Source organism: Poecile atricapillus, chromosome 17 (assembly GCF_030490865.1).
Source record: "Poecile atricapillus isolate bPoeAtr1 chromosome 17, bPoeAtr1.hap1, whole genome shotgun sequence".
NCBI lineage: Eukaryota > Metazoa > Chordata > Aves > Passeriformes > Paridae > Poecile > Poecile atricapillus.
In genome coordinates, this window is record NC_081265.1 from 9,539,164 (window position 1) to 9,566,984 (window position 27,821).

Genomic DNA, 27,821 nt, shown 5'->3' on the forward strand with positions numbered 1-27,821 from the left:
CTCTGATTTCTAAATACAGAAAAAGGAAGATAATGTAGAGGGTATTGGAACAAAAGAGTTATTTGTGGTTTTGTTTCAGGTCTGTGGCTATTGCAATTGTTCTGCCATTTTATAATGAAGAAGTAATATCTCCCAATTGTGCTGAAAGACCTGGATTGTTAGAGTTGATTGTATTTGGTCTGACTCCTGTGGGGCACCAGAAGGACGGGTTTTGAGTAAGTGACAATTCCTGGCCTTTCTCTATAAGGACACTCCAGTGGGAGTGGGAGGAATGCAGCTGTGGCTGTTTGGGCAGGGACCTTTGTGACACCACCTGCACAGGAAGGGTCCCTCTGCAGCCCCCGACTCACCTGGCCCTCCATGTCGCGGCTTTTGGCTCTCAGCTTGTTAACCTGTCCTTCGGCAATATCCGCTCGTTCTTTCGCCTCTTCCAGCTCGTGCTGGGCCTTGCGGCACCGCGAGAGATTGATGTTTGCCTGTTCTTCCTGAAATCCGACAGCAGTGGCACAAATGGCATGGCCCTGTCACCTCTGACAGCTGCGGCCGTGCCACAGTGACCTGTGCTGGCCTCGCAGGTACAGCCCTGCATTGCCAGTACTCTGTGAGTTTGTGTTTAGTGCCAGCCACAGCCCTCGGGGGACAGAACGTCACCCCACTCTGCTCCAGGTGGGAAAACTGCCTTGTGTGGCTCCAAAAGTGCACCAGGTCCAGGATAACTACAGCCACGCCCGCTCTGTTGCGAGCCATAATAAAGAATATTCAAAGGCAGTGGTCTTAGCTGCCCTGTCAAACTCAGTATTCAATTATTTTAATGATCTAGGGAGCCCACCTTTCAGAAATCTCCACCCAGGCCCCACTGAAAAGTCCTCCACTCACAGCTTCCTCAGCCTGTTTCTTGTACGCTTTCACTTTTAACTGCAGCTTGTCCACCAGGTCCTGGAGCCGAAGAATATTTTTCTTATCTTCTTCAGACTGTAGGAAGTGAAAATGGAGTCAGCCTTGGCAGATGAGCAGAGGTGATCCACGTGGGAGGGCAGAGGATTTGCAATACCTGGTAAGTGAGCTCCTTCAGCCTCCGTTCGTATTTGCGAGCTCCTTTCAGGGATTCTATTCCCCGTTTCTGCTCAGAATGAAGCTCATTTTCTAACTCATTAATCTGAAACACAGAATCAAGAATGGCTGCTGATCCTGCTGCAGAGAAAGGGCCAGAGCAGGGCAGTGTCCTGAAGCTGCTTCTTGGGTCTAGACCAGCTAAAATATGCTCACCATGTTCTGCTGGTGATAACAGTGTGTGAATCCATAGCTGTTTATAAAAGGAACTCAGCTGTGCATACCTAGAGCATTTGTAGTCAAAATTAGGCTTAAATATGTCAGAGAAGAAGAAACTGAAACAGGGAAGGGAAGGTACTATGAATGCTCACCAGGTAAATGGGAAAAATCAGTTTCATTTTTTTATCTATCATTTTATATCTTTGGGAGTTGGCAGTGGCAAATACTGTTTAGGGACAGCATGGAAACCTGGCTGCTGTCTGTTCCTTTTCCACTTGTCAGCTTCCACAGGCATTGAATTAGAGATGTAAGGTGGCATGTCTATGCCTGTGCTCCTCTGCTCATTTCTGCTCATTTCTGCTCATTTCTGCTCCCTTTTTGAGCCTTTTACCAGCTGCCCCTACAGCCTTCCATGGCAGCATGTTTCCAAATTTCACTGCCCACTCTGTAAAGCATTTATTTTTATTTATTTTAAAGATGAAGATGGGCTGGTCTCTCCAAATGGCAGAGTCCTAGTCTTGTTCAGATAAAGCTTTATCTTGCAGATCCTTCCTGAGTTGCAGAGACCAGAACTGCACTCTAATATAGTGGCAACAATGTGTTGCCATACAACTCTGTCTTGTTCTCAGTGCCTTTCCTAATGAAGCCCAAAATTTTTTCTGTTTTAGGTTTTCACTTCTATTGCACATTCAACAGCTTCTGAAGTCTGTCCATTACCAGTTCAAATTTCCTCCCCAAGTAAATATGACTTAAATTATTCTTCCCTAGACAAAATTACCATCTAGGTCTCCCTGATTTCCATCTGCCCCCATTTTTGCTCACTCAGTTTTTTTGAGGTCACTCTCAAGTTCATCACCACAGTGCAATGTTTGGCTACTCAGCACAGCTCTCATCAAACCTGCTGGGAATACCTGGGGCTCTCCCTGTTTTCACCCTCCCAAGAGGTTCCAGAAACCAAGGGCCCTGTCAGAAACTTCACCTCGGTCTACCCAAGCCTTCATCATACCCTGGCCTCCAGCTTCTGGAGTTGCTTCTTCCCTCCCTTCAGTGCCAGCTGCTCGGCCTCTTCCAGACGGTGCTGCAGGTCCTTCACTGTCTGTTCCAGGTTCTTCTTCATCCTCTCCAGGTGGGCACTGGTGTCCTGCTCCTTCTTCAGCTCTTCTGCCATCATGGCTGCCTGTTTTGGTGCACAGTGATGTTAAAATATCCCCACCCCAGCAGTTCTGGGTGCCTGGGGGCAATGCCCAGCTGCACACTGGTGACTGACTCTGCACACTCCCAGTGCCCAGGGCTGTGCTAAGGCTCTGTCATACAAACACAATCACTCTCTCAAAGTCTGTGTTTCTAAAACTGCTTCACCTCAGAGAACAGAGTTGATATAAAGAAAAAAAAAAAAGGCGTGCAAATGGCTTGCTACCAAACTTTTATTTTTTAAGTCTGTCAAAATTGAAGTATCTTGAAGTATTACCAGCTAGCACTCTGCCTCTCTGGGCTTCCTCATGAATGAGTATCTGGCAATTTAATGCTGCAATTTGCCAAAGTCAGACTTCTAAGCAGTTTTTGCCAGTGAGATGACCTCAAACTGCACTGAAAAGCTTATGTCTGCTGAGGTCCTCAGAAGCTGGGATAGATAGCTGTCACCAATGTGGCAGAGCAGAGATCAGGGATCCTGCAGTGCTGCTGCTGCTGGGCAGTCAGGACCAAACACTGGTGCACCAGGATTTAATGGAATTGTGTCACCATTTTCTGTTTAATTTTTCACCCTTCTTAGATGGTCCCAGGTATTGTTACTTCTGATAATGTGGAACCTGTAGCCTCATTTAAATGAAACCTTTTTATCCTCTTTTTCTTTCTTACATGCTTAGCATTTGCATAGAATTGTGTACGATTTTAGCCTTAATTTTGGCTTTTCTGTGCTTTGTCTAGACACGCCTTTGTTTGAAACTACTCTTTTTCTATTACAGTTTTGCCACCATCTGTTCTTTCCTGCCTATTACATTTACTCTGGAAGCAAAAGTGAATAGGTGTAGAGAAGGGGAGAGAGAATGCCTTTTCAATATAGACACCTAGCAGGACACGAGGACCCTTTCTGAAGGAGTCTTCTGTAACAAGTAGCAGGGCAATGGCTGCATGAGGCCCATGTGGGAGGGATTGTGTGTCTCAGATATTTTCTGTTGAAGAATTGCTTCTCCTCCATCTGATTGCTGCCTTTCTAAACTGTGAAAGTGACTGTGCAAAATGGCACACAAAAAAAGTGACTAGTACAAAATGGAAAGGATGCAAGCAAGAGGACTCACATCTGTGATTGCTTTCTTTGCTTTCTCCTCTGCATTTCTGGCTTCCTGAATACTGTCTTCAACTTCAGTCTGTAAATGAGTTATGTCCACTTCCAGTCTCTTCTTGGTGTTGAGGAGACTTGTGTTCTGTTGGGGACAGACAGGTCGTTCCCACCTCATTTGTACCATTTTCACCTTGTTTGTGCCATTCCCACCCCGTTTGTGCCATTCCCACCTCATTTGTGCCATTCCCACCTCGTTTGTGCCATTCCCACTTCGTTTGTGCCATTCCCACCTCATTTGTGCCATTCCCACCCCGTTTGTGCCATTCCCACCTCGTTTGTGCCACTCCCACCCCATTTGTGCCACTCCCACCTCATTTCTAGTGATCTCCAGGAGATGCCGAGTACCTGTGAGTGCAGCAGCTGCACTCTCTCACTGGCATCCGTCAGCTCCTGCTCGGAAACCCTGCGGGCTCGCTCGGTCTGCTCCATGGCAGCTCGCATCTCCTCCATTTCTGTTGTCATCAGACTGTTCCTGCGCTCTGCTATAGCAAGCTGCTCTTTCAGGTCATCGTTCTCTCTCAAGGCATCATCTAAATGGAGCTGGGAATCCTTAAAAGGTGAAAGCACTTGTTGTGAGACCCAGAAGCAAGGAGAGGGAATGGCAAAGACCCACAGGACCACAAGAGCCTTGTGGTCTCTACCTTGAGCTGCCCCTGCACAGCTTTAAGGTGCTTCTGTGTCTCTGCTGCCTGACAGTTGGCATGGCTCAGCTGTATTTCCATGTCGTTCAGATCTCCTTCCATCTTCTTTTTCAGCCTCAAAGCATCATTTCTGCTTCTGACCTCGGCATCCAGCATGGTTTGCATAGACTCTAACACCCTCTGGTGATTCCTCTTCAGCTGTTGAATTTCCTCATCTTTCTCTGCAGTCCTTCTGTCAACATCTGACTTCACCTGGTTCAGCTCCAGCTGGACACGTAAGATTTTCCCCTCTTCATGCTCTAAAGAGCCCTGTCAGGGTTGAAACATCATAATTTGTCTCTGTAGTGTCCATTGCTGGGAAGCACCCATGCAGAAATGTGACCCTTTGCAGCTGGGAGGGCAGGTGTATTTGCCTCAGGGATTATTAAAAATAATCCTTATTTACTGTGGACCTTTAGAGAAGACCAAGCACTGAAAAAGCTGACTGTTATTCCATACTCATTGTACCCCAGCTAGATATTAAGTTTAGGAATAATATTCCTTGGGAAAATGCCTCAGATACCACAGGGTCTGGGCACTGAAAGCTGTGGTGACACTGGGGACACAACAGATCACGTGGAAATATAAAACAGGACAGCCAAGCCTCCTGCTCAGAAGCAGCCTGCCTTCTCTTGCATCTCCCTGCTGATTTCTGCTTTGTGCCACCCCAGTGACTGTGGGGGAAAGTTGCCCTTTCACACAGCTTTCCTCTGTGGTACTCATTTTGTTCCCTCTGGTGTCATCCAGCTTCAGATGTAGTACCAATGAAAAGCCTGAAGCTGGGTCTTTGCACCCAGTGGACAGAAATAAACACATGCAGAGAATAAAATAGTTGATATACCCCTGGCATCCCTTTTAAAAACATATTTTCCAGAGATGTCTGATTCTGCTTTTGGACTCAAGAATGAGCCTGTGAGACTAATTCAGGATCAGACTGACCATAGAGTAAATGGATTATATGATTACAATAACTCTTGCTCCTACTGCCCACCAATTTAGTGAGATCTAGAGATGTGCCAGTTGTTTTACAATTCTTTTTCAACCTAAGAGGAGTTAAAAAGAAAATAAAGTGAGGCTTTTCTTGGTGGTGGACAACAAAAGACAAAAGGTCTGTCAAAAGTCAATACAGGGAAAATCCTGCATATAAGGATAAAATGTTTTACCCTGAGAACGATGTTGCACTGGAAAAGGTTGTCCAGCAATACTCTGAAATCCCCATCCTTGAAAATTTTAAAAACCAGTTAGACAAGGCTTTGAGCAACCTAATGTAAGTTCAAAATTTGCCCTTCTTTGACTAGGAAGTTGACTAAAGACTTCTAGGGATCCTGTACAAGCTAAGTTAATTATGTGTCTCTGTGTTTGAGAGTATACCATGGGCAGCTCATGAAGTGCTCACAAAGATATTTTGTGGAGAATCATATGTGGTTATACAGAAGTAATAAAATCTTTCCAAGAGGCAGTCAGGGAAGATATAGAACAGAAGGCAGAGCCCAGACAAGAGGGAACTGAAGGAGCTACAGTCTGGCATGGATTGACAAAAAAAGTAAGGTTTAAAGTAATGGAGAGCTGAGGGGTAGCCAAAGAGAGTAAGGAAGACAGGAATCATGGAATTGTGAGACCCAGTATGCAGCCTGTGCCAGCAGTGTGTGACAGTGCACCAGTGTAGTGTGAGATTCAGCAGATCCCCAGCAACCTCTCAATGTTCATCAGAACCTGTGTCCTGTGAACTGGCTCCCCTTTCAACGTGTTACTGACTCCTGTTCATGGAAAGTGGTGGAACTGAAGAAATGTTGCCCCAATTCTCTTCAGCATTCATCTTGCTTTGAGCAGATTGAGAAAACTTTTAAGTTTGGATTTGACCTTCTCTGGAAACATCCTTTCTTAATTTGACTAGAAAACAGAACTGCCTGAGTTGTGAAATGCTGGTGACTTTTTTCAGCCTTCCATGGGAGCAAATTCAAACAGATAGTGCCAAATGAGCTCAATTTTAGACTGGGGCTGAGGGGTTTTTGTGATGATGGCACAGTAAGGTATGGCAGGGGAGCAGTCCCTGTGCTTTTTGGTCTGTCTGTGCTGTCTTTCTGCACTTTTGGGACAGTTTCAGGATAAGCAGGAATATAAAATATATACCCAAATTTTCTCCATTTGTGATTTCTCTGAAAGCAAGCCCCTGACTGAGGACACTTACCTCTGCTTCTTCTAATGCTGCTTGTAGGTCACACTTTTCTTGCTCAATTTGCTTCTTTGCTTTTTCCAGCCCATGATTTGCTTTTCCAGACTCAGCAATCTGTTCAGTCAGATCAGAAATTTCCTCTGCAACCAGAAAACACATACTCAGCTCCTCTCAGACAGTGTGATCAGTGGCACCTGCAATTGCTCTTTGGCAATGGGAGTGACAAAAGAGACTCTGGTGTCATGGGATGTAGCAGTGAGAAGAAATAATACATCTTGTCTTGTGTGCAATCTTTATTTCTGATAACCTGCACATTCCAGTTCAGTGTGCAATTTGAAAATGAGAGGGACCAACTGAAGTGAGCTCAGAAAAAAATGTCAACTTCCTCTGGGTAGTGAAATTACATCTCCAGAGACAGTCATGTTTGATTGATTTCTTTATGCTTAGATAATCCCCAGTGATCATTCAGTTCACAAAAAGGATCTGAATTGTATTTCCTTTCTATAATTAGTTTGCTTATTAAATGCTAATCCATTGTGCCACAGCTGCACAATCCTCCAATAATCAGGAGACAGACAACAGCCCTCCAGATTTTTTCCAGTGGCAGTGACTGAAGCAGTCTGAAAACACTGAGTATCATCATAATTTCTGCCTATTCAGTTAACTTGGTCCTTATCCATGCATAGGATTATGATGGTTTGAAGAAGGGGGAACATCCTGAGGAAGCAGGATGCTGCAGGGATGAAAGTGTGTGCTTGCAGGTGACTTTATAATCAGCTGAACAGGAAAGAAAGTCACCACCTTTGTGGGAAAATCATAAAGAACGAAACCCTGGGAAGAGGCAGAGCTCTGGTAGTCCAGAAATGTGGAAACATCTAAGGGCTGACAGTGAACCTGAGCTGACAGACACGTGAACTTACGCTGGAGGTTCTTGTTCTCCCGTCTGACAGTCTCAGCCTGGTCAAGCATTTCCTCGTAGGCGTTCTTCATCCGGAAGATCTCGGTGCTGAGAGCACGAGACTCCTTCTGGGCAGCCTCCAGCTCAGTCTGACTCTCCTGGTACTTCTGCTTCCATTCAGCCAGGATCTGGAGTGACAGGAGAAGAATGACCCGTTCTGAAACACTCCATCTCTGCACCTTTATGTGACAAGAACCCAAGAGGCCTGGCCTAGCCTAACAGCCTTTTGCTGCTGTACTCTGCCTGTGACAATAACTCCCTGTGATGCGTACTCTGGTTGTTTTGGTGGGATCTACTTAAATTTGCCTCTTCAATCAACACTAGTGCATGCCCCAGGCTGTCAGGAAGGAGCTTGGTTTGACACCAGCCCAAACATAATGTAGTTGGTCTGAATGATATGTCTGGATATAAATGATATGAATGACAGGTCTGGATATGTGAGACTTGATAGTGTTACAGGAGCCAGTGGTCCTGGACTAAGCCCACCAAGAAGGGTCATTCTCTACCAATTCTCTCCTCAGTTTGGTACCACAGACCTGTAAGATCCCTTTTTAGCACAGCCTTTTCACTCACACAAGAGCGGGCCAGAACACAGGGCTGTGCAGCATCACTTGATCCAACAGTGCAGATCCTTCAGTAAGGGCATTGAAGGCTGAAATGACATGAGTCTGAGGCTCTGCCTAACCCCAAGGTTAGACTGGCAGACTAGCACCAGGGCTTGTTAGCTTGCATGTGAGTACTCAGGCTGTTTGAGCAGTCTCCATTGTGAAAACTTCATGCTTTTTAAAATTATCAGAAGGCTGCTTTATTATTTGCTGTGGTCAGCTGGGGTTACTCACACAGTGGCTTTATCATTACCATATTTCCCTCTATGGCATCCTTATCATAACTTTGCTTTGGGTAAGATGCAATTTCTTTTACTGTGAGTGCAGAACTTTGGTCATTTCAGAATTTGTCTTGTCCTATTAAATAGCTAATGATGTTTAGATCTGGCATGGTCCTTTGAACAAACCTTGTCAAAGTTCCTCTGCTTTTTATCGAATGCTGCACAGACTGCATGTGACCTCTCCACATCAATCATGAGGTCGTCCACTTCCCCCTGCAGTTTCTGCTTTGTCTTCTCCAGTGAAGCACACTTTGCATTGACAGCCTCAATCTGCTCCTCTGACTCCTGCAGGCGCTGGGCCAGCTTCTTCCTGCAGGATGGGACATTCAGCACTGAGAAATAGAAAATTTTGACCTTCTCAGGAAATGAACATGAAAGGAGTTTAGAATGGGGAAGATGGGCAGAGAGAGCAATATATAGTGCTGTGGTGCTTGGAGCCTGGGGTGGCACAGCAGTCTGAAGTGATGTGCACAGACTGGGAGAATATGCACCAAGTATGAGCTGTACCAATGTGGAGAGGGACCAAAAATATGCTTTCAATACTGACAGTGTAAAGAATGTGCTCTTTCAACTACTATGATGAACTTAATGTACTGGAATTCTCCTTTATGTAGGAGAATAAGCCTCAACCTGAGCCCCTAAGCTTCCACCTGTACTTCTCTTTTAAATATCTACTCACTCCCCTTTCCACTTCTAATACATTAAAAAGCACACTGCTCTGCATATTACCACTACAAACATATTCTGGTTTCCTTCAGTTCTTCACTCATTACACTTAAATATCCTTCTACTTTCTCCAAGCCATCCCTCCACGTACTTGGCCTCCTCGAGCTCCTCCGTGCGCTGAATGGCGTCTGTCTCGTATTTGGTTCTCCACTGAGCCACCTCGCTGTTGGCCTTGGACAGGGCTCTCTGCAGCTCCCCCTTGGCCTCCTGCTCCTCCTCATATTGTTCCCGGAGCAAGTCACAGTCGTGGCGAGCGGACTGCAGGGCGTGGGCCAGGGCATTCTTGGCCTTGGTAGTTAAAATTAAACAAGTTGTCAGAACACGAATAATTTGTGACTGGTTATTTTTCCTGTAGTCTGATAAAATATTCATATCTGCCTGTCCATGTGCTACAGTTGCTAGAGGAACAGAAGGAACAAAATAAATAACATGAGGGATTCTGGGTTTCAGGCTTGAAGTTGTTAAGCAGGGTCAGGTGCTTGCCCATTTCGTCTGGGATAACAATTCTCAAACACATCTGCACCAGGTGTTTCAGGCAGAGGCAAAATAAATCCACCAACAGACAAAGTGCAAGCACTCCTGCTTTATTTCCTTTTTCTGGCTGCTGCTGTTTGCTTCGCCTATGGGCATAGAGCTGCTTTCCTTCATTTCTCTCATGTTTTTGATCTTTAGAATGCATGATGAGAAGGGCATAAACTGTCTTGCTTATTTAATTTTTAATGCCTCCCCTCTGTCTAGTATTCCTAGGCAAAGTTCAAAATTTTCACTATTCTGATGTCTCTTCTCTGAGGAGAAATCCCATTTATTCTTTTTATCACATTGATTTATTTTAAAATTTGTTGTTCCAAATGAAACCAAGTCACCTTATTTTCTTCCTCCAGTTGTCTCTTCAGCTCTTCAGTCTGCTGAGTGAAAGTATGTTTGCCTCGAGTTAGCTGAGAAATCAAGGACTCCTTCTCCTCCAGTTGCCGAGTAAGTTCACCTAACGAGAAAAAGCTGATTTTCTTAGACAGAGATACAAGACATAAAATAAATGAATGAGAGCAGCTAGCCACGTGGAAAGTGATTACAAGACATAAAGTGGTAAATTGAAGGGAGAGCAGTAATTGCATTCCCACCGATGGGAAAAGCTGTTGAAGAGAAATGCCGTGCTGGCATCAAAGAAAAGAAGACGAACCGACCACAAACTCACATGTTCATTTTGACTGACAGTACTCCTTCTGGTTTGGTTTTGTGTTTCCTTGGGTAGGTTTCTATGATTGCCACCAGGAGGAGATCCTACATTCTGAATTTTGTTCATATCACCGAGTGATGAATATGTTACAAAACACACGGGCATTCAGGCAGCATATTTAAGTACTTGACACTGGAGTAATACATTTCATCAAGGGACATACCATTCTCAGTCTGTAGGCGTGATTTCTGTGTGTTCAGATCATTAATTAGCCTCACATGTTCATCATCTTTGGCTCTGACTTCACTGAACTGGTCTTCAAGAGCTCGGCACATTTTTTCCAGATTGCTCTGTGAAGAGATAGAAAACATCCCTGTGTTCATCGCGTTGTTCAGAAGTGCAATGCTAACATGAGAAATCCTTCTTCCTGTGCAGCAACCTTTGCTTTGGAGACAGACTCCATGTTGCTGGCCAAGTCATCAATCTCCATCTTCAGCTCACTCTTCTCCTTCTCCAGCTTCTGCTTCACACGTTGCAGGTTGTCGATCTGCTCCCCCAGCTCAGCGGTGCTGTCCGCGTGCTTCTTGCGCAGGGCGGCAGCCGTGGCTTCGTGCTGCAGCGTGGCCTCTTCCAGGTCCCGCCGCATCTTCTGGAATTCTGCCTCACGCTTCTTGTTCATCTCCACCTGAGCTGCTGTGGCCCCTCCTGCTTCCTCCAGGCGCTCGCTGATCTCCTCCAGCTCCCTGGACAGGTCGACTCTCTGCTTTTCAGACTTGGCACGGATAGCACGTTCAGCCTCAATTTCCTCCTCCAGTTCCTCTATCCGAGCCTATGAGAGTTAATTGGTTAAAAGAAGACTTTTGAAAGGACAGATTTAAAATTATCACTAAGGAATAAGGAGCAAACTTTCACATCCGTTAATACAAGCATAAAAACAGAAGTACCACCAGAAATTTCACTGTATTGTGCCCTAGGACAGGTAATATTCAGTTTTGGAACAATAGTGAGTGTAAAATCTGATCCTGTATGTTATAGCTCAGAATGGATTTATTATTGTGTGAAAGCTTTAGAATAGCACTTTCCTGAAGAAATAGAGGGGGTGTCACTGGAAAATGTAAAGGAATGTGAATTTCTTAGAAATTTCCTAGAAGTCAGGCCAGAACAAAGCACTGTCCTTTCTCCATCAGCAAACAGGATGGAAAGAACTTCAAAAGGAACAATCATGGCATAATAGCACTGAGGAGAGCTGTCTTCCTGGTTCTGCATTTAGAAGGTGATCTTTGTCCTCATCATGACATATTAAGTCACGTTCTATTGTTTTCTTAGAAAAGTGATTCTCAGTGGCTGCACATCTGTAGCAATTTCAAAGCCTGCCACAATGTTCACATAAGAAATTTCCTACATAGTCATGTAAGATTAGAGGCCAGAGTTTCTGTAAAAGTGCCCTGACATGGGAACAGCACCCAGAGTCCCCTATTAATAATTTTATTTATGTGAGGGAAAATATTTTTGTTGAATGGTCTAAGGATAAATACCAGTTAATTCTAAGAAATTTGTGCTTGCAACTAAAATTATTAATAACTCCTAGATTTTACCTGTATCTCCTTAATTTTCTTTTGATGCTGAGAACTTTGAGCCTGCTCATCCTCAATTTTACTTTGCAACTGGCTAATTTCAAAATCCTTTCTGTTAAAGAAGAAGAAGGCAAATTCAATATGGTTAAGATAAAATATGAATTTCAGAATTTGGAGTATAACAAGTCGGTGTAATACTTTTTTAGCCTTTCATCCATTTGTTGCTTATCATTTTCCAGATCCATGATGGAATCCTGAGACATTTTCAGATCACCCTCTAGTTTTCTCTTTGCTCTCTCAAGGTCCATTCTCAGCTTCTTCTCTTGTTCCAGAGATCCTTCAAGCTAAAACAGATAAAACATACTTTGAAATACATAAATTATACTTTGAAAGTAACTATTCTTGATTTAAAAATCTAACAAAGTTGGAAATTGATTAATAGAGAAAATAATCAGGGCATCTCCACATGTTCTGCACTCTCACTGTGAGACCAGAGCTGCCACGGTGATTTTGTTTCAGACACTGAACTGGCCACAGCTTGGCTGTGCAAAGTTGAAATACCAGTTTTTGGGAAAACAGAAATTAAATTTTTGCAGTATCTGCAGTTCCTAGCATATAGACTGCTAAATATACACAAATTTGCAGTATTTATAACTTCCTGGAGTATATGCACACACAAATAACTCTGCAGCAACCTTCAAATAGTCACAGGTCTCCTGCTTCAGCTAATGGGTTAAATTAGATCACAAAAGTCAATAGTGCTGAAATGTCCCATGACAAACATGAAAGATGTGCTGGATTCCACAATTTCCTGTCAATTAGCAGAGATTTTTTGGCTAAAATTATCAGAGCCAAAAAAAAAAGCTTGTCTGCTTTAGGTGTTGCTTATACTCTGAACTGCAGATTTCCAGTCCACTGCAATCTGTCACAGCCTAGGTATACACAACCCAAAAACTTCTTACATCATCCACTTGCTGCTCCAGCTTGGTCTTGGCTTTGGAGAGGGTGCTGACTTTGTCTTCCTCAACTTGCAAGTCATCCAGTGTCTGCTGGTGGGCTTCCTGTAGGGCCTTTTTCTCCTTTGTGAGTTTAGAAATGTTTTCATCCAGGGCTGCCATCTCTTCGGTGAGATTCTTTACCTGTCAGACAGCCAGCATCCATCCCATGAGGGTGAGAAGTGGCAGACTGAGAACACAGTGGCTGCATCCTTGCAAAACCTTGCATGGATGAAGTCAAAATGCTCTCTGCAGAATATTTGTATTGATTGCAATGAGGGCAGCAGCATATATCATGCCTGAGAGTCTCATCTCTCTGGTCCTGCAATGCTAGGAATTCTTTAGTTGTTTTTGATCCCCACCCCTATCCTACTAAACTTTATAGTGAAACGTGCTAGATCTTCACTTGCCTCTGAAAATTTTTCCCATTGGGATTTACAAAAGCCCTCTGAGTTGCTCTTGCTCAAGGAATGTCTTTCCTGCATATATTTGCTATGAAAACTACTGTAATTTCTCAGCAAGTCAGTTTCTTTAAAAAGAGATGATCAAACGTTAAACATAGCCAAAAATATGCTAAATTTTCCCTAAAAGTGAAACAAACCATGATGGCATGACAAAGAACCTTAACAGAAAAAATTCTATCAGCTGATTGATTAAGTGAAAATACCTCTCTCCTATGCATAGGACACATTTCACTTCTATTTATAGAAGTCATAAGTGGCTACATTATTTTGACAGGTTGTATGGGAGCACTGTCTGGGGAAGAATAATTCCCTGATTCCTCTGTCACCTTATTCTCTGTTGCATGCTTCTCCTTTTCCACTTTGGCCAGAGTCATTTCAAGATCATCAATATCCTTCTTCAGTTCCGAGCACTCATCTTCGAGTTTCCTCTTCTTTGCTGTCAGTTCAGCATTTGTCTCCTCTTCATCCTCCAGTCTTTCATTTAATTCTTTAATTTTAGCTTCTAGCTGGATTTTACTTTTAATGAGTCCTTCACATCTCTCTTCAGCATCAGCTAGATTTTCACTCTCCTATCAGAATACGTTGAAGGCACATTATATTTATCATAAAAATGACAAAAGGCAGTTAAGACCCTTGGTGAGTCAAACAATACAATTTTTTTTTTAAACTAAACTGATTTGAAAGCACATGGCAACAAGTGACAAGTCCACTTGCACTAGACTGCTCTTGGCCATGTAATATTTTATTACCTTTTAGAACCTGGCAGGTGCAATTTCAGTCTCTGGCTGTATTCCAGAGAAAAACAGTTCCCACAGTCTCAGTCCTGCCTCTGACAGAAAAGCACCCCTGCCCTGGCTCTGTATTATAATGACAGCAGATGTGGAAACAGCCTACATTTCATCCAGAATCAGACACCACAGTGAGGAGCACATTATAGACACTGTGAAATGTCTGATTCTTGCACTGGTGACAGCGCTGGAGCTTCCTGCATTCTTACTGGGGTTAATGTTTGGTGTAGGCTTTGCACCTTGCTTAGGTGTAAGGGACAAGACCAGACACAAAGCAGTGGAGGCTTTGTCCCCATTCCATGTTTATAGAGGACATGGAAAAGAGGAGAAAAAGAGCAGCAAAGTAAGAGGAGGCAGGGTGAATCTGAAAATGGAGCTTACTCACAGACTGAACTTGGAGTTGCAGGTCATTTTTCTCCTGCACCAAGGCCACCATTTTCTCCTCCAGCTCCTTCCGCTTTGCCTCAGACTTTGCAAGCTCCTCCTTGGTTTTCTCAAACTCTTCCTTCATGTTGGCCATCTCCTTCTCAGACTCTGCACTCTTCAGCAAGGGCTTGATCTTGAAGTACAGCTTCATCCATGGCCAGTGTTTGACATTCATGAATGCACGAATGTTGTACTGGATGATATAAATAGATTCTCTGAAAAAACAGGAAACCAATTTATGAGAGTGGTAAGAGCTGGAAACATGCTCTGATTATTTGCCACACAGCATCGGCATTTACCCCAAGAACTTTTGCAAGAGACTTCTTTCCCCTCTCCTCCCTCGCTTTTATTAAAGAGTCATTTTGAGGGCCTTACTACAGAAGGGCTGGTTCAGTAGCTTGAATAATATCCATTGTCTGAATATACAAGGGAGAAATATTACAAAACACCAGACTTCTCTGGTGTGTTGACTGGGAATCTCTAAGACTTCCCTCAGTCTCAAGGAAAATGCAAGTGCTCAGGTAAATACCAGAGTGAAAACTGATATTGTTGAAGTACTGCTGCTAAGACTACAAATCTGGCAGTTAATGTCAATTGTGGTAATAGACAAAACCATCTTGATGCTTTTTGAGTCACTCAAATAGCAAATACTATATTAGAAATTATTAAGACAGAAACTGAAAAAATAAGGAAACATTTTTATGGAATTGGATGCAGAAGGATATTGTTAATGCCCATAGTTCAAAGGGACGTTAGACAATTCCTTGCAGAGAAATCCAGGGAGAGTTATTAATTCTTAGAAACTATGTCTGGCTCAGGAAACACCTGAGCTAAATATGTGCTGCAGAGTATTAGAAATAAAACAATTGTTTGGCAGAGTGTCCTGAACATTTATGCAAGTCTTGCTCCCCCTAAAACTTTCACTTGTCAACAACATGCAAGGAAGTTTGCTTGTCTTGTCCAGTGTTGTCACTCCTGAACTCTGAATTTTGAATAATTCATCCCATCTCAAAGGGGATGAATGAAAAGCTGAAGGGGATGTGGAATAGTTGAAAGTATGGAGTACAAGCTAGGATTGTTCATCTTAGATGATGGAGCCAGGGAAGGGAATTAAAGACAGGGAGAGCAGAGAGTGATTATATGTCATTCCTTACAAAATCAATGTGATCCATTTGATGATAACAAAACCTTAGCCCTTGTTCAGCTGGCTGTGTCTGTCACAAGATTCTTTAAAGGCTGAAAACAATGAGTGTATTCTTGGAGAAAAGGTTCCTTGTTAAATACCAATTATCACATTCTGTGTGGTCCCATTGCTATACAGCTGCTGCTAGAATTTGTGAGACTGTCAGGAGGAAGCTGATTGTTTGTACTTGCTCTGCTCCCCAGTAATTTCTAAGGCTCTTTCCCAAGGACAGCTTTTTGTCTGGGACAATATATTACATTGATGCACCTCTGGTCTGACACAGTGCAGTTGCTGGTGTTTTCTTACATTACCTTCTTTCATTCATCTTCTTAAACTCAGTTCTCATGAGGTACCCTCTGCACATAGCTTGTGTACAAGTGATGAGGCTCACAAGCTTCTCATCTCTCATCTCTTCAAGGAGTCCCAGGAGACCTGCCTTGAAGAAGACCTAGAGCATAAAAAAGGTTCAAACAGCTTGAGGCTTAGGCAGAAACATGGCCATTGACAGCTGATGCAGGGTAGTACAAGGTAGTTTAAGAAAAATGCCTGCAGGGGAAAGGTTTAAGATCTAGAAAAAAATTCTGTCAGTATTCAAATCCTCAGTGTTCCTGTGATTCATGACAAGTCTGTGTATGATCTAATCATATTATTGCAGTGTTATTTGATGTCTGCTCCAGTGTAGTTTATGGAAATTTTAGCTCATTTCTAGAAGTGTCCAAGGCCAGGTTGGACAGGGCTTGGAGCAACCTGGGATAGTGGAAGGTGTCCCTGCCATGGCAGGGGGTTGGAACCAGATTATCTTTAAGGTCCCTTCCAACCCAAAGCATTCTGTGTCTGTTCAGTAATGTAGGCAATGGTTTTGTGTGCAGTGATAGCACTCACTGGGTTGTGCTGACCACAGAACAGTCTCTCACCTAACACTGCTTTGGGTATTCCAGACAGACATTGTGTGCTTAAATCCCCTGAATATCAGGACTATCCAAACTTGTCTGAGCCCATCTAACCTGCACTGGTACAAATATGTTCAACTGGCCATGAGAAAGAAGCAGCAGAAAATCTAGTTGCAGTGAGGCTGGGTCATTCAGATACTACGGTGTTCCCAGGGCTGCCCCTCACACAAGAACCACACAAATTGTCTGTACTCCTCCTTTCTAGTGGTGTACTCTGTTTATAATCATCATGAAGGCTGATTTATGCAAGAAATACTTTCAACAAACAAAATATTTTGCTTAATTATACCTACTCTTCCACAAGGACTTTACCTTGGTGTGCCCAAATTTATACTGGTTGTGGTCAACATCAATGGAGGAGAGAAGCTTTTCTGAAGCCTTTTTGCTGTCAATGAATTGGCCTTCTGGAATGGCTGAGGCATTAAGGATCTTGTACCTGTGGTGAGACAGGTGGCAAAAACTGGTTGCAAAGAGGGTGAGGAAAATAGGATCCGTTGTATATCATGAAATACAGGAACACTGAGCTGTTAGAAAGCAGCTGAATATGTCATCTGAACATAGACAGTGTTGTTTGGTTGAACAAAACATGATGAAAAGGGGACACATCCACTCTTTAGAGGAATCTGTTGGTTGTGTAACAACACTGTGCTGTCACATACAAAACTACAGCACATTCTGGAGTCTCTGCAGGTCCAGGAAATAGGAAGAACATAAAACTTGTCAGCCTCTTCTCAGCTTGTTTCATTGATCAGAGGAATGCCACTCAAATTAGAGTTGAAGATTAATTAAAACTTCAATTAAAAAGACAAAGATCAGCTATATTCCAAAGGGAATGCAGATCTTGCACAGCTCAGTCTCTACAAGTTGTACCACTGGATGCTTGAGTGGAGTGAAAATGACCTGGTATTAATGTGGAAGTGCTAACAGCAGTCTTAGCATTTTGCAAGGTAGCTAAATAATTAAGGTAATCCTATGTCATTGGACCATCTAATCCTTCTAAAGGGGTTTCTTCGGATACATCAGTGGGGATGTGTGACTGTACACTGGATCACTTCTTATTCTCAAGTCTACCGTGAAAAAGAATATGTAAAATCACGACAGTGATAATAGTGCAGTGAATTTATTCTCTGTTTTCGGCTTCCATTATCATTCCTAAAGCACTTTGTGGTTCTGGGCCATGGCCATCATGGATGGATTCCTTCAACTGTCACTTCAGATTAAAATTTGACAATTAAGACCAGCTAATCCCTTACTGAACACCAGGTTGCAGGACATTTTCAGAGACATCTTGGGTCTTTTTCACACCAATGCAGCATGGAGGAGGCTACATTTAACTATAACAACTATAACATTTAGCTATAACTATACATTTAACTAGAACAGCAGACAGTTCTGATTTAGCACTCTGTGGCAACTGAGCCCACATGAACCATTTGAGTTGTCTCCATTTGAAAGATGAATAAGAAAAGGCACAGGACACAGGCCAGAGACAGAGTGCTGTGAGGAGGCTCATGTGGATTAACTTTGTATCTGTACACTGGAAGACTTCAAAGAATATTCCTTAATGGCACCTTAGTCATTACACTGCAAGTGTTCTGAATCTCTGAATCATCAGGCATTGGCTTCAGTTTAGAAATTACGCTGGTTCTGATGTATCGAGAAATCTCTGTTCTGGTCAGAGGGGGAAACACTGGAGTGACCTCAGAACAGTATTAATGACTTGGTTCCCTCCACTGCCACTAATCTGGTCTGACTGGGAAAGTGTCTCTCTGTGGTGTCACCAGAATGTCACCTGAGCTCTGTGCTACTGAGACCCTTTCCTAACAGGCAGTGAGTAATAACTGAGGACCTACCGTTGTTTAAAGTCTGCATAAAGGATCCTGCTTGGAAAGCCCTTCCTGCAAATCCGGATGCCTTCTAGAACCCCATTGCACCGCAGCTGATGCATCACCAGGTAATGGTCCATTGCACCTTGAACAAAATACATCCATCATGATTCCATTTTTATCCCAAGGAACCTTCATATGGATTAGCATTTCAGAATTATCTCTTTTTATTCTATTTTTTTTTATTTTTTTATTCAAGCAGCTCTTGATTAAAGATGCAGGAAGTGCTGACAGACCATGCCTTCAGTTCATATAAGTTGTGGAGAGTTTGGAGAGTTGCATCAGTGAGCTTTACTAAGAATGCAGGGGCTAGCAGTGCTTGTGAGAAGGCATTAGGCCACATTTCCCAAAAAATGGCAGGGTGGTACTTTAAGATATCAACTGAAAAATCTTCAACAGCATCAGCCTCCTCACTGGATGTAGGCATAGGTGGCACAGTGTAGTGTAGTGCCATCCAGACAAGGGATTTTCTAATGCTGTTACCCACAATAGACAATTTTATCAGCTGTAATCAAACCCATCTTTATCACCTTCAGTTCTGTACACACATTAAGCAAAGATGGGTAACTGTTGTGGACCATGTAATACTCAAATTTTTTTGGTCACAGTAGACAACACAAAAAAGTTCCCCTTGTTACTGTCTTGCAGGCCAACCCCCAAAAGGACTTCACATGCAGAGGGAGCTATTTGGGAAGTTGATGTGGAAGCTTAACAGGCCAATTCCTGTCAGTCCCATGTCTTCAGAATATAAGGGTGGACTTACCAGGTGTCTTGGTCTCGTTAGGAATCAGGCAACGCACAAAGTGAGGATGGGTGCTTCTCAGGTTAGTCATCAACTTGTTCAGGTTTTCCTGTGGCAGAATGAAACAAGGGTTTCAGCTTCAGGCTACAAAGCTTTTGCATTCTTATTTAAATTCAGGGAAATACAGAATCACAGAATGGTTTGATTTGAAGGAGCCTTTTGAAGGTCATCAAGCCCAGCATCCCTGTCCCACTCCCACTGTCCCAGGCTGCTCCAAGCCCTGTCCAACCTGGCCATGAACACTTCCCAGGAATTGGGCAACCACAGCCAGGCAACCTGTGCCAGGGCCTCCCCACCCTCAGAGTGAAAAATTATTTTTCTTATTTCCAATTTAAATCTACCCTCTTCCAGTTTAAAATCATTGCCTTTTGTTCTGTCACTACAGGCCCTGGTAAAAAGTATTTTTCTGGCTTTCTGATAAGCCCCCTTTTATAGATTGAAAAACCAGAATAAGGCGTGCCTGGAATCTTCTCTTCCTCAGGGTGAGCAACCCTAACTCTCTCAGCTGTTTTTATAGGGTAGGTGTTCCAGCCCTCAGATCATTTCATGGCAGCATGGCTCATGTAAAAAGAAATTCACATACCCTGAACACAGCAGACACTGTCTGGAAAGAGCCCCCCTTCTTCTTAGCACCCTTCTTGCCACCACCACCAGCACTATCACCTTGGGAGAAGTAAATGGGAGGTGAACAGTTAGAATATGCAATACATTTTGTAGGCCTCCTCTTCCTTTGGCCATGGACAAATAAGAGACTTCATTTCAAATACTGACACACTGCCCTCTGAGAGTTAAGTGAACTGCTGCTAGGTAGCTGTTGATCAGTGTGTGGGACATTTGATCTCAAATGCAAGATTTAGGTTGCTGGAATGGAACAGTGTGGTCTGACCTAAGTTTCCTTGCAGTGCACTCTGTGCTACTGGTCACATACTGCTTTCACTATTACACAAAACCCCATTTACATGTTTTTTTTAATCAGGTGAATGACCTCAAAAATGTGACTCAGCACCATGCATCCATTTATCAGTGCAGGGAAGTCTTCTATAGAAAAAGCTCCTAATCCAGTACTCCAGGCGAAGAATACAGTTCTATTCTGAGTTATGGCAGGAAGCAAATTTTAGTCTCAGGAATACAGGTCCAAGCTCAGTGTCTTTCCATAGTTGCTATACCGTGAAGCCAATTAAATCAAGACTTATAGGGGACTTCTAAATTTATTCTCTGTCTCTTTTTCCATCACAACACCAGGACTGCTCAGCTGGATATGAAATTGTTCCATGGTCTCCTTTTAGTTCTTCCAGTTCCCCATAAGAAACAAAACTCTGTCTACAAAGACTAAAATCCTTGCACTTTGCACATTTATTTGGCCCCTGTCTAGTGGCTGAGTAAGCATGCAGATGATTCACAACAGTCAGGAAGTGTGCATCTCCTGTCACTTTGGTTTGGACTTGCTGTGCTTTACTTCTCTGCAGCACATAAATGTGGTGTTTCCAACAGTTCTGCGTGTTGGTGTCTTAGTTTTGGCATATCTGGATGTGCACAAGAGTGAGGTCACCTTAGGGGCTGGTAGCCTTGACTCTACCCTGAGAGGAGAAGCAGAAGGAGGCTTCAGTTGATTTTTGCCCTATTGGCCATCACTGAAAAAGCACTTACCTGCTTCTGCACCAGAATAGTTAGAAAAAAGGAAGGACAGCAGCTTCAAGGATGATTTCTGGTACAACCCCACAACAGTTTCATTCAGAGGGTCCTTGTTCTTGTCAAGCCAGCCAGAGATGTTGTAGTCCACTGTTCCAGCGTAGTGCACCAGGGAGAAGTGGGCTTCAGCCTTGCCTTTGCCGGGCTTGGGCTTCTGGAAGCTGCTGCACTTGCCCAGGTGCTGGTCATAGAGCTTGTTCTTGAAAGAGGTGTCAGTTGCCTTGGGGAACATGCACTCCTCTTCCAGGATGGAGAAGATGCCCATGGGCTGGGAGGAATAAGAATACACAAAGTGAGTGGTGGGGAGGGGAGCCATTACTGCTCCTCACTGTTCACCTCACTGTTTAAAGGCAGTTGTTAAAATCATCAATTTAACATTGTATAGGCATTCTCCCTTCCACCCCAGCCACATTGTTCAGGAAACCATTTGTGCAGAGATAGACTGTTGTTCCAAAAGCTTTGGTTTTATAAGCTGCCTATTTTTATGTGAGAAGGTAATTCAATAGTAATGCATCATTTTATCAAGAATGACTGAACTAAAATAAATGATCATAAAAGAAATGTACTCTCTACAATGTAAAGATTTTTTCCACCTTCTCAATGAGCTCAATGCAGGCAGCCAGGTCCATGCCAAAGTCAATGAACTCCCATTCAATCCCCTCCTTCTTGTACTCCTCCTGCTCCAGCACGAACATGTGGTGGTTGAAGAACTGTTGCAGTTTCTCATTGGTGAAGTTGATGCACAGCTGCTCCAGGCTGTTGAACTGCAAATTCAAAATACGAGAAAAATGCCAGTTAATTTCAGCCAGCCCTCAGTGAGCAAGCATACCTACAATAACTCACATCAAAGATCTCGAAGCCAGCAATGTCCAGGACACCGATGAAATGCTGCCTGGGCTGCTTGGTGTCCAGCTGTTGGTTGATGCGAACAACCATCCACAGGAACATCTTCTCATACACTGATTTAGCCAATGCACCCACAGAATTGTATACCTGTAAGGAGCACAGCCATGGCAGTAACAAATTTTGAGTTAAAGCTGAAAGAACACTCTGAAGAAATTGAAAAGCTGATGAGCTGTTTATGTACCTGTTGGACATTTTGCCCTTTAGTTACATATTCATTCCCAACTTTCACCCTGGGATAGCATAAAGCCTTGAGCAAATCAGCAGAATTCAGACCCATCAGGTAGCCAGCCTTGTCGGCCACTAGGATCAGAAACAGCAAATGAGCACAGTAGAGACAAAGAAAATTGTCCTGGTCCTCTGGGAAGTTTCTGTTACAAGGAGCCTACTTTTAGCACAACTCAAATGCATTTATTATCAAGAGAAGCTCCTCTCCAGTCTCATGGAGAATATTCCCTTGCTCCAAAGGCAATGTCTCAGCTGCTACAGAATCCTGTGTCCGTGTCTGAAGGGCTGCAGCAATGCTTAAGTTTTATATCTTTCTGTTTCCTTGTAGAGCATAAATTAAATCCCTGGCTTTGTGAAATTTGAAACAATCTTTAAAAAAAATAGTTTCTGCAAAGGAAAATAATTCTCAAAGTGTTGGGCACTCTGTGGGGTGTGGTTGCTGACTCTCTGCTGGTGCAGTTCACAAGCAAACTCTGCAAGCAGCCCTACCTTCAGTGCCATCAGGCTCTGCCTGCTCCTCCCGTTGCTTCTGCTTGAATTTCATGTTCCCGTAGTGCATGACAGCTCCTGTCAGCTTGTATATCCCCACCTTCTCATCAGGGCTGAAGCCCAGGATGTCCACAGCATTCTGCAGAGGCAACAGGCAAGTTGGGAGAGCACAAAGGCTGAAGCACAAGAGGCAGGTGGGGTTTCTATCCCTGCCTGTGCTGAGGGTGTCCAGCAGCATCCCAGTTGTGTGGCACCGAGCAGCAGAGCCCAGAGCTGGGCCTGGCTGGCCAGGACCCCTGGCTGCAGCTGGGCTGGCTGCAGGGCTGGCTGCAGGGCTGGCTGCAGGGCTGGCTGCAGGGCTGCTGCAGGGCTGCTGCAGGGCTGCTGCAGGGCTGTTCTGCTCTGCTCTGCTCTGCTCTACTTACATCTGTCGCCAGCAGCTCCTCGCTGTCATCGATGCTGGCAACCGTGACTTCTCCTTGGCTCACATAGAGGAAGTCATAGGGGTTGGTGGAGATAAGGAGCAGATCTGCAGGTATGTGGGTGACCTTTAGTGGCACTGGGGCAGGTCACAGTGGGAGCAGAAAGCACTCACTGAGCCAAGCCCAGCCCTGCAGGCACTCACCAATGAGCTCTGGCTTCTTGTTGGACATTATCTGGTAAAAAATGTGATAGCTCCTTTCACTGGACAGCTGAAAAGTGACTCTGGATTTCTCCAGGAGATCTAACCAAAAGTGAGGTGCTGTTAGTCTCCTGATAAATTTGAGATTGCAAACACATAAATTCTGCTTGCACTGACTTGTTCCAACTCACAGGTTTCGATGTCTGCAGAGGCCAGCTTGCCAGTTGGTCCAAAGTGGATCCGGATGAATTTTCCCTATCAAGCAGTGCAGACCAAACCATTGGTTATGACAATCAATGGATGAGACTTGCATTAAATGTCTTCATCCCAACAAATCTGAAATGAACTCACAAAGCGTGAGGAGTTGTCGTTCCTCACGGTCTTAGCATTGCCAAAGGCCTCCAGCAGTGGGTTGGCCTGGATGATTTGATCCTCCAGAGTTCCCTAGTCACAGGAGAAAATGCTCCTTAATCACTTTGCTTCTTAGTAAATAACAAATACTGCAAAAGGGATATTACAAAGAATTTTTACATATCACACGTGATTGAAACCTAAAAATTAACAGTTCTTAATCACTCATCAGCCAACACTCATGGATATTGCCACTGGATTCAAAGGGAAGAGAGCTGAAAGACACATCTGTGTTTTGCTCGCTTCTTGTTCTTGTTCTTGTTGGGTATCACATACAAAGTCACTGCAGTGGAGTTCAGGGCTTTTGAAACCTCTGTGAGAGGTGTTTCTGCAATCCTGTTCACAAAAGCCTTGACAGCTAAAGAAAATAGGAGAATTCTGGAAACTGTTTTGAAGGTTGCTCAAGCCCACAACAGGTACAGACTTCGGTAGGAAACACCTACCAAGGGAGAATGTAACATTTTGCAGTTGCATTCAAACAATGAATATTCCTGCAGCCTTTCATGATTTTTTTTTCTTTTGGTTTGGTTGTTTGTTTTTTTTTTCTTTTGTTCCTGCTGCATTACTGCAGAAGGAATGTTCAACATATAAAGTTTTGATACTGTGTTATATCTGTCGGTAACTGCAAACATAGGGAAGGAAAAAAGCTTCTGTGACATTATGTCTCTCCTTTTCAGTGCAATACAGTCCAGGAAGCAGAGCCACTGATGTGACTCTAGTAAAGTCATGACTGATCCTACAGAATCAGGGTATGAGAATGTTGCCTGAGATAATTTCCAAGACAGATGGAAAACCGATATTAAGAAAAAGAGAAAGAGAACTTGGTTTATATCAGATGAAAGGCGAGCAGCGCTGTTTTGGTTACTGCATCTCAGTGCGTGCAGTGCTCAGGGCAGCCTTGAGGGGAGAGGCACTGCCGTTCCCAGCGCTGGCTGCAGATGGCACAGCAGGTTTAAATTAGATTTTGTTAGTCCACTGTGAAGAGGGACCTTGAAAATTAAAGCAACGCAGTAGCGTAGGAAGTTCTATATCTTTCTTAAGAATAAAATATCCTAAATCCATAGAATAATGCGAGAGGAGAGGAGAGGAGAGGAGAGGAGAGGAGAGGAGAGGAGAGGAGAGGAGAGGAGAGGAGAGGAGAGGAGAGGAGAGGAGAGGAGAGGAGAGGAGAGGAGAGGAGAGGAGAGGAGAGGAGAGGAGAGGAGAGGAGAGGAGAGGAGAGGAGAGGAGAGGAGAGGAGAGGAGAGGAGAGAGGATTTGTGTCTCAGTGCAGCCAACTACACCAACACCAAACCTCCTTTGAGTGCACAGCTGGAATCAAGGAACTAAAACAGGAGCACTGTACATGGGTAACAGTGTGGAAGAACAGGGGAATTCTTTACACAAGTTCATTCTGGAATCCTATCTACAGGCTGGGTGACAAAGTGCTGGAGGCCAAAACCATATTTGTGGGAAATGCTGTTACACACTTCCCTTATTCCCTTATTCCCGTACCTGCCTGGCATCTGATTTCAGCTTGTATCTGCCACTGGCTACACAGAACCATAACCTACTTTATTTAATGTTCTTATAAAGAGTAACATGCAATTGTCATACAGATAGGAATGCTTAAAAAATAGAGTATTCTGTGAATACTCAGAAGAGGGCAGAACAGATTACTGTCAGTCTGAGAGCCAGGTGATTTTCTTTCTATCACACATGGTCTGTACATGTCTCAGCTGTCTTGAAGCTTTTCTGAGATCAGTCCTGGCATAGTGAGCAGCTGATGAAAGCTGAGCCCAGGAGATTCTAACATGGTGCTGATGAACAGAGTGCCTGTGATGAACTTGCCTTGGCCATGATCACCCATCAATCACAGACACCTGCCTCTGAGGGAAAGAACATTCAGCCTTGGAATCTCCTTAAGCTCCACTATGCCCTTGGGTACTCAAATAACATGCTGACACATGTCACACGCTTTGATGAGCATCTCACGGGCTGTGGTGGCACACACTTGTGCCATCAGGGTGTTTGTTGCTTGCTCTGTGCTGGGGAATGAAGCCTGTGCCTTGCAAATGCACCAGTGGGCTCAGATTGCAACAGCTGTGCTGCTCAGCAAAGGGACATCGGGGAATGCATTTTCTTTTCTGCAAGGATCCTTTCTGAGGTTACTTTCTGGCTGTCAGGCAAGTGGTCCCAGCTGTCCCAAATCCAGCCCTTTTCCTATGCTGTCCCTTTGGGCTGTTCTGTTGACCACAGACAGAAAAACCAGCCAGTGGAAACTACTGTCTGATGCAATTGCAATGATGCTTCAGCACAGCCATTATGCAGTCCAGAGCTCCTGCACTTCCCTGTCAGCAGGAATGAGCCAAGGGCCAGGGATGGCACAGCCTGTGGAGCTGACTGCTCGCTTTTCCCATGCAGCACTCAGGTGCTGTGGATCTCAAAGGACACTGAGGAATAGGTACATAGATGGACAGCCAGCACAGAAAAAGCTGCTAACTTTATCTTCCCCTCCCGCATAAAAATACTCCTGTGTAAATAGAGGCTTTCCAACATTGATAAAATGATTTTGTAAGTAAGAGTTCAGCAGATTTGAGGCTGGGCATCAGGGGTAGATGAGCATAGATGTGCTTGGGTTGTGCATCCTGACTGTCTTAGCTGCACAACGCTTTCTGCCTTTAGATAGTCCTGCAACCCCAAAATACACATTGGTACTTTCCCCTCAGCAGGCACAGCGTGGAGAAGGGGCAGCTGATGTCATACCTGCATTTTGCCGGGCTGTGGATCTTTCTTCTTCTCACCAGTGACTGCAATTGTTGCAAAGTACTGGATGACACGCTTTGTGTTCACAGTCTTCCCTGCACCGGATTCTCCACTGTTGAAACAAAAATATGAATTATTACAGGAAACGTCATCACTTTTCTGTCAGCTTTGTCACTCGTACCAAAACATACTCACGTGATAAGGATTGACTGGTTGTGACGATCTGAAAACAAAATCACAGAAAGAGATGTTCAAATGAGATGTGGAGGGCATCAGACACAACTAACTGACTTCAAGAGAAAGAACTGTATTATATCAGTATTTATCACTTTCTTACAAGAAGAAATAAATTATGTATTAATACATATTAGCGTGCATCTGGACTTTTTTTTTCTGTACAGACAGAGATGAAGTAGCCCAAAATTTAACTTCAAGCAGTGACTCTTTACAAGGTTTCCCACTTACTGTTTTTTTTCTTTTATGTATAGACCTTGGCTTAAATACTGTTTAATTATAATCAGTTATAATAGGCTGTGTTTCTCCTTTACCAATCCTTTAAATTCCTTTCAAAGAAAGGGGGCACAAAGCCTTAGAGCCAGCGACTGCTTTTCCTTCATTATCTGACAACTCAGAGATCATTAAGATGTTCACGGTCTGATCTTGCGTTGTGCTGTATGGGACCACTGAGTAGAACCTAAAATTCCTTGACCAAATAGCCAGCCCTACATATATCAGTGTTTTCCACTCCTGCCAAGTAACTCACCAGTCAGCATGAACTGATAGGCGTTGTCAGAGATGGAGAAGATGTGTGGAGGGGCCTCCTGGCGCTTCTTGCCGCGGTAGCCAGTCACCACCTCGGGGTTGTACACCGGCAGCCACTTGTAGGGGTTGACAGTGACGCAGAAGAGACCCGAGTAGGTCTGTGAGGAAGGGACACAGCACGTTGGCTTCCCCTGAGCCTGGCCCAGCAGTTGCTGAGGCTGCCCAAAGGAAGCTGCTGCTGCCACTTACGTAGATCATCCAGGCTGCGTAACGCTCTTTGAGGTTGTACAGCACGGCGGGTTCGTGGAGGTGGGTCATCATGGCCATGTCCTCGATTTTATCAAATTTGGGAGGGTTCATGGGAAACACTTCATCATCCTTTACAGTCACAGTCTAGCAAAAAAAAAAAAGAGAAGGGAACAACAGGAGAAATCTGAAACAGGGAACTGCCTGAACTGGATGATCACATAGGAGTAACAATGGTATCACTTACTGTGTCATCGTATTTTTTAACGGTGACTTTGCCACCGTCTTTGCTCTGTATGGTACCTTTCACATACATTTGCTTGTCATCTACTACAAAACAGGCTGACTTAGCATCAAATGGGCGATTCTGGGCTTCAATCCTCTCCTTCTCTGGCTTCCGTAAATAGGGAGCAGCTTCTCCAAAGATTGCCATCTCTGCATCTGAACTCAT

General features: G+C 44.0%; 1 protein-coding gene across 1 annotated transcript; it reads right to left on the reverse strand.

Annotated features, from left to right (window-relative positions):
• Nucleotides 1-158: 158 nt before the first annotated feature.
• On the reverse strand, nt 159-27,821 carry LOC131585978 (myosin-13). The gene is made up of 38 exons (XM_058852672.1): nt 27,618-27,821; nt 27,374-27,517; nt 27,126-27,282; nt 26,558-26,585; nt 26,363-26,474; nt 23,558-23,650; nt 23,398-23,461; nt 23,210-23,308; nt 23,010-23,113; nt 22,585-22,723; nt 22,052-22,170; nt 21,808-21,957; nt 21,558-21,728; nt 20,923-21,232; nt 19,859-19,938; nt 19,237-19,324; nt 18,441-18,558; nt 16,900-17,023; nt 15,949-16,085; nt 14,414-14,669; nt 13,567-13,809; nt 12,744-12,920; nt 11,980-12,125; nt 11,803-11,893; nt 10,647-11,036; nt 10,431-10,557; nt 9,897-10,015; nt 9,125-9,321; nt 8,434-8,617; nt 7,384-7,549; nt 6,479-6,603; nt 4,252-4,560; nt 3,956-4,159; nt 3,567-3,692; nt 2,276-2,446; nt 1,052-1,156; nt 877-972; nt 159-485 (listed from the first exon to the last, which is right to left on the reverse strand). Exons 1-38 carry the CDS (start codon nt 27,819-27,821, stop codon nt 159-161), a joined length of 6,000 nt encoding a protein of 1,999 aa, XP_058708655.1.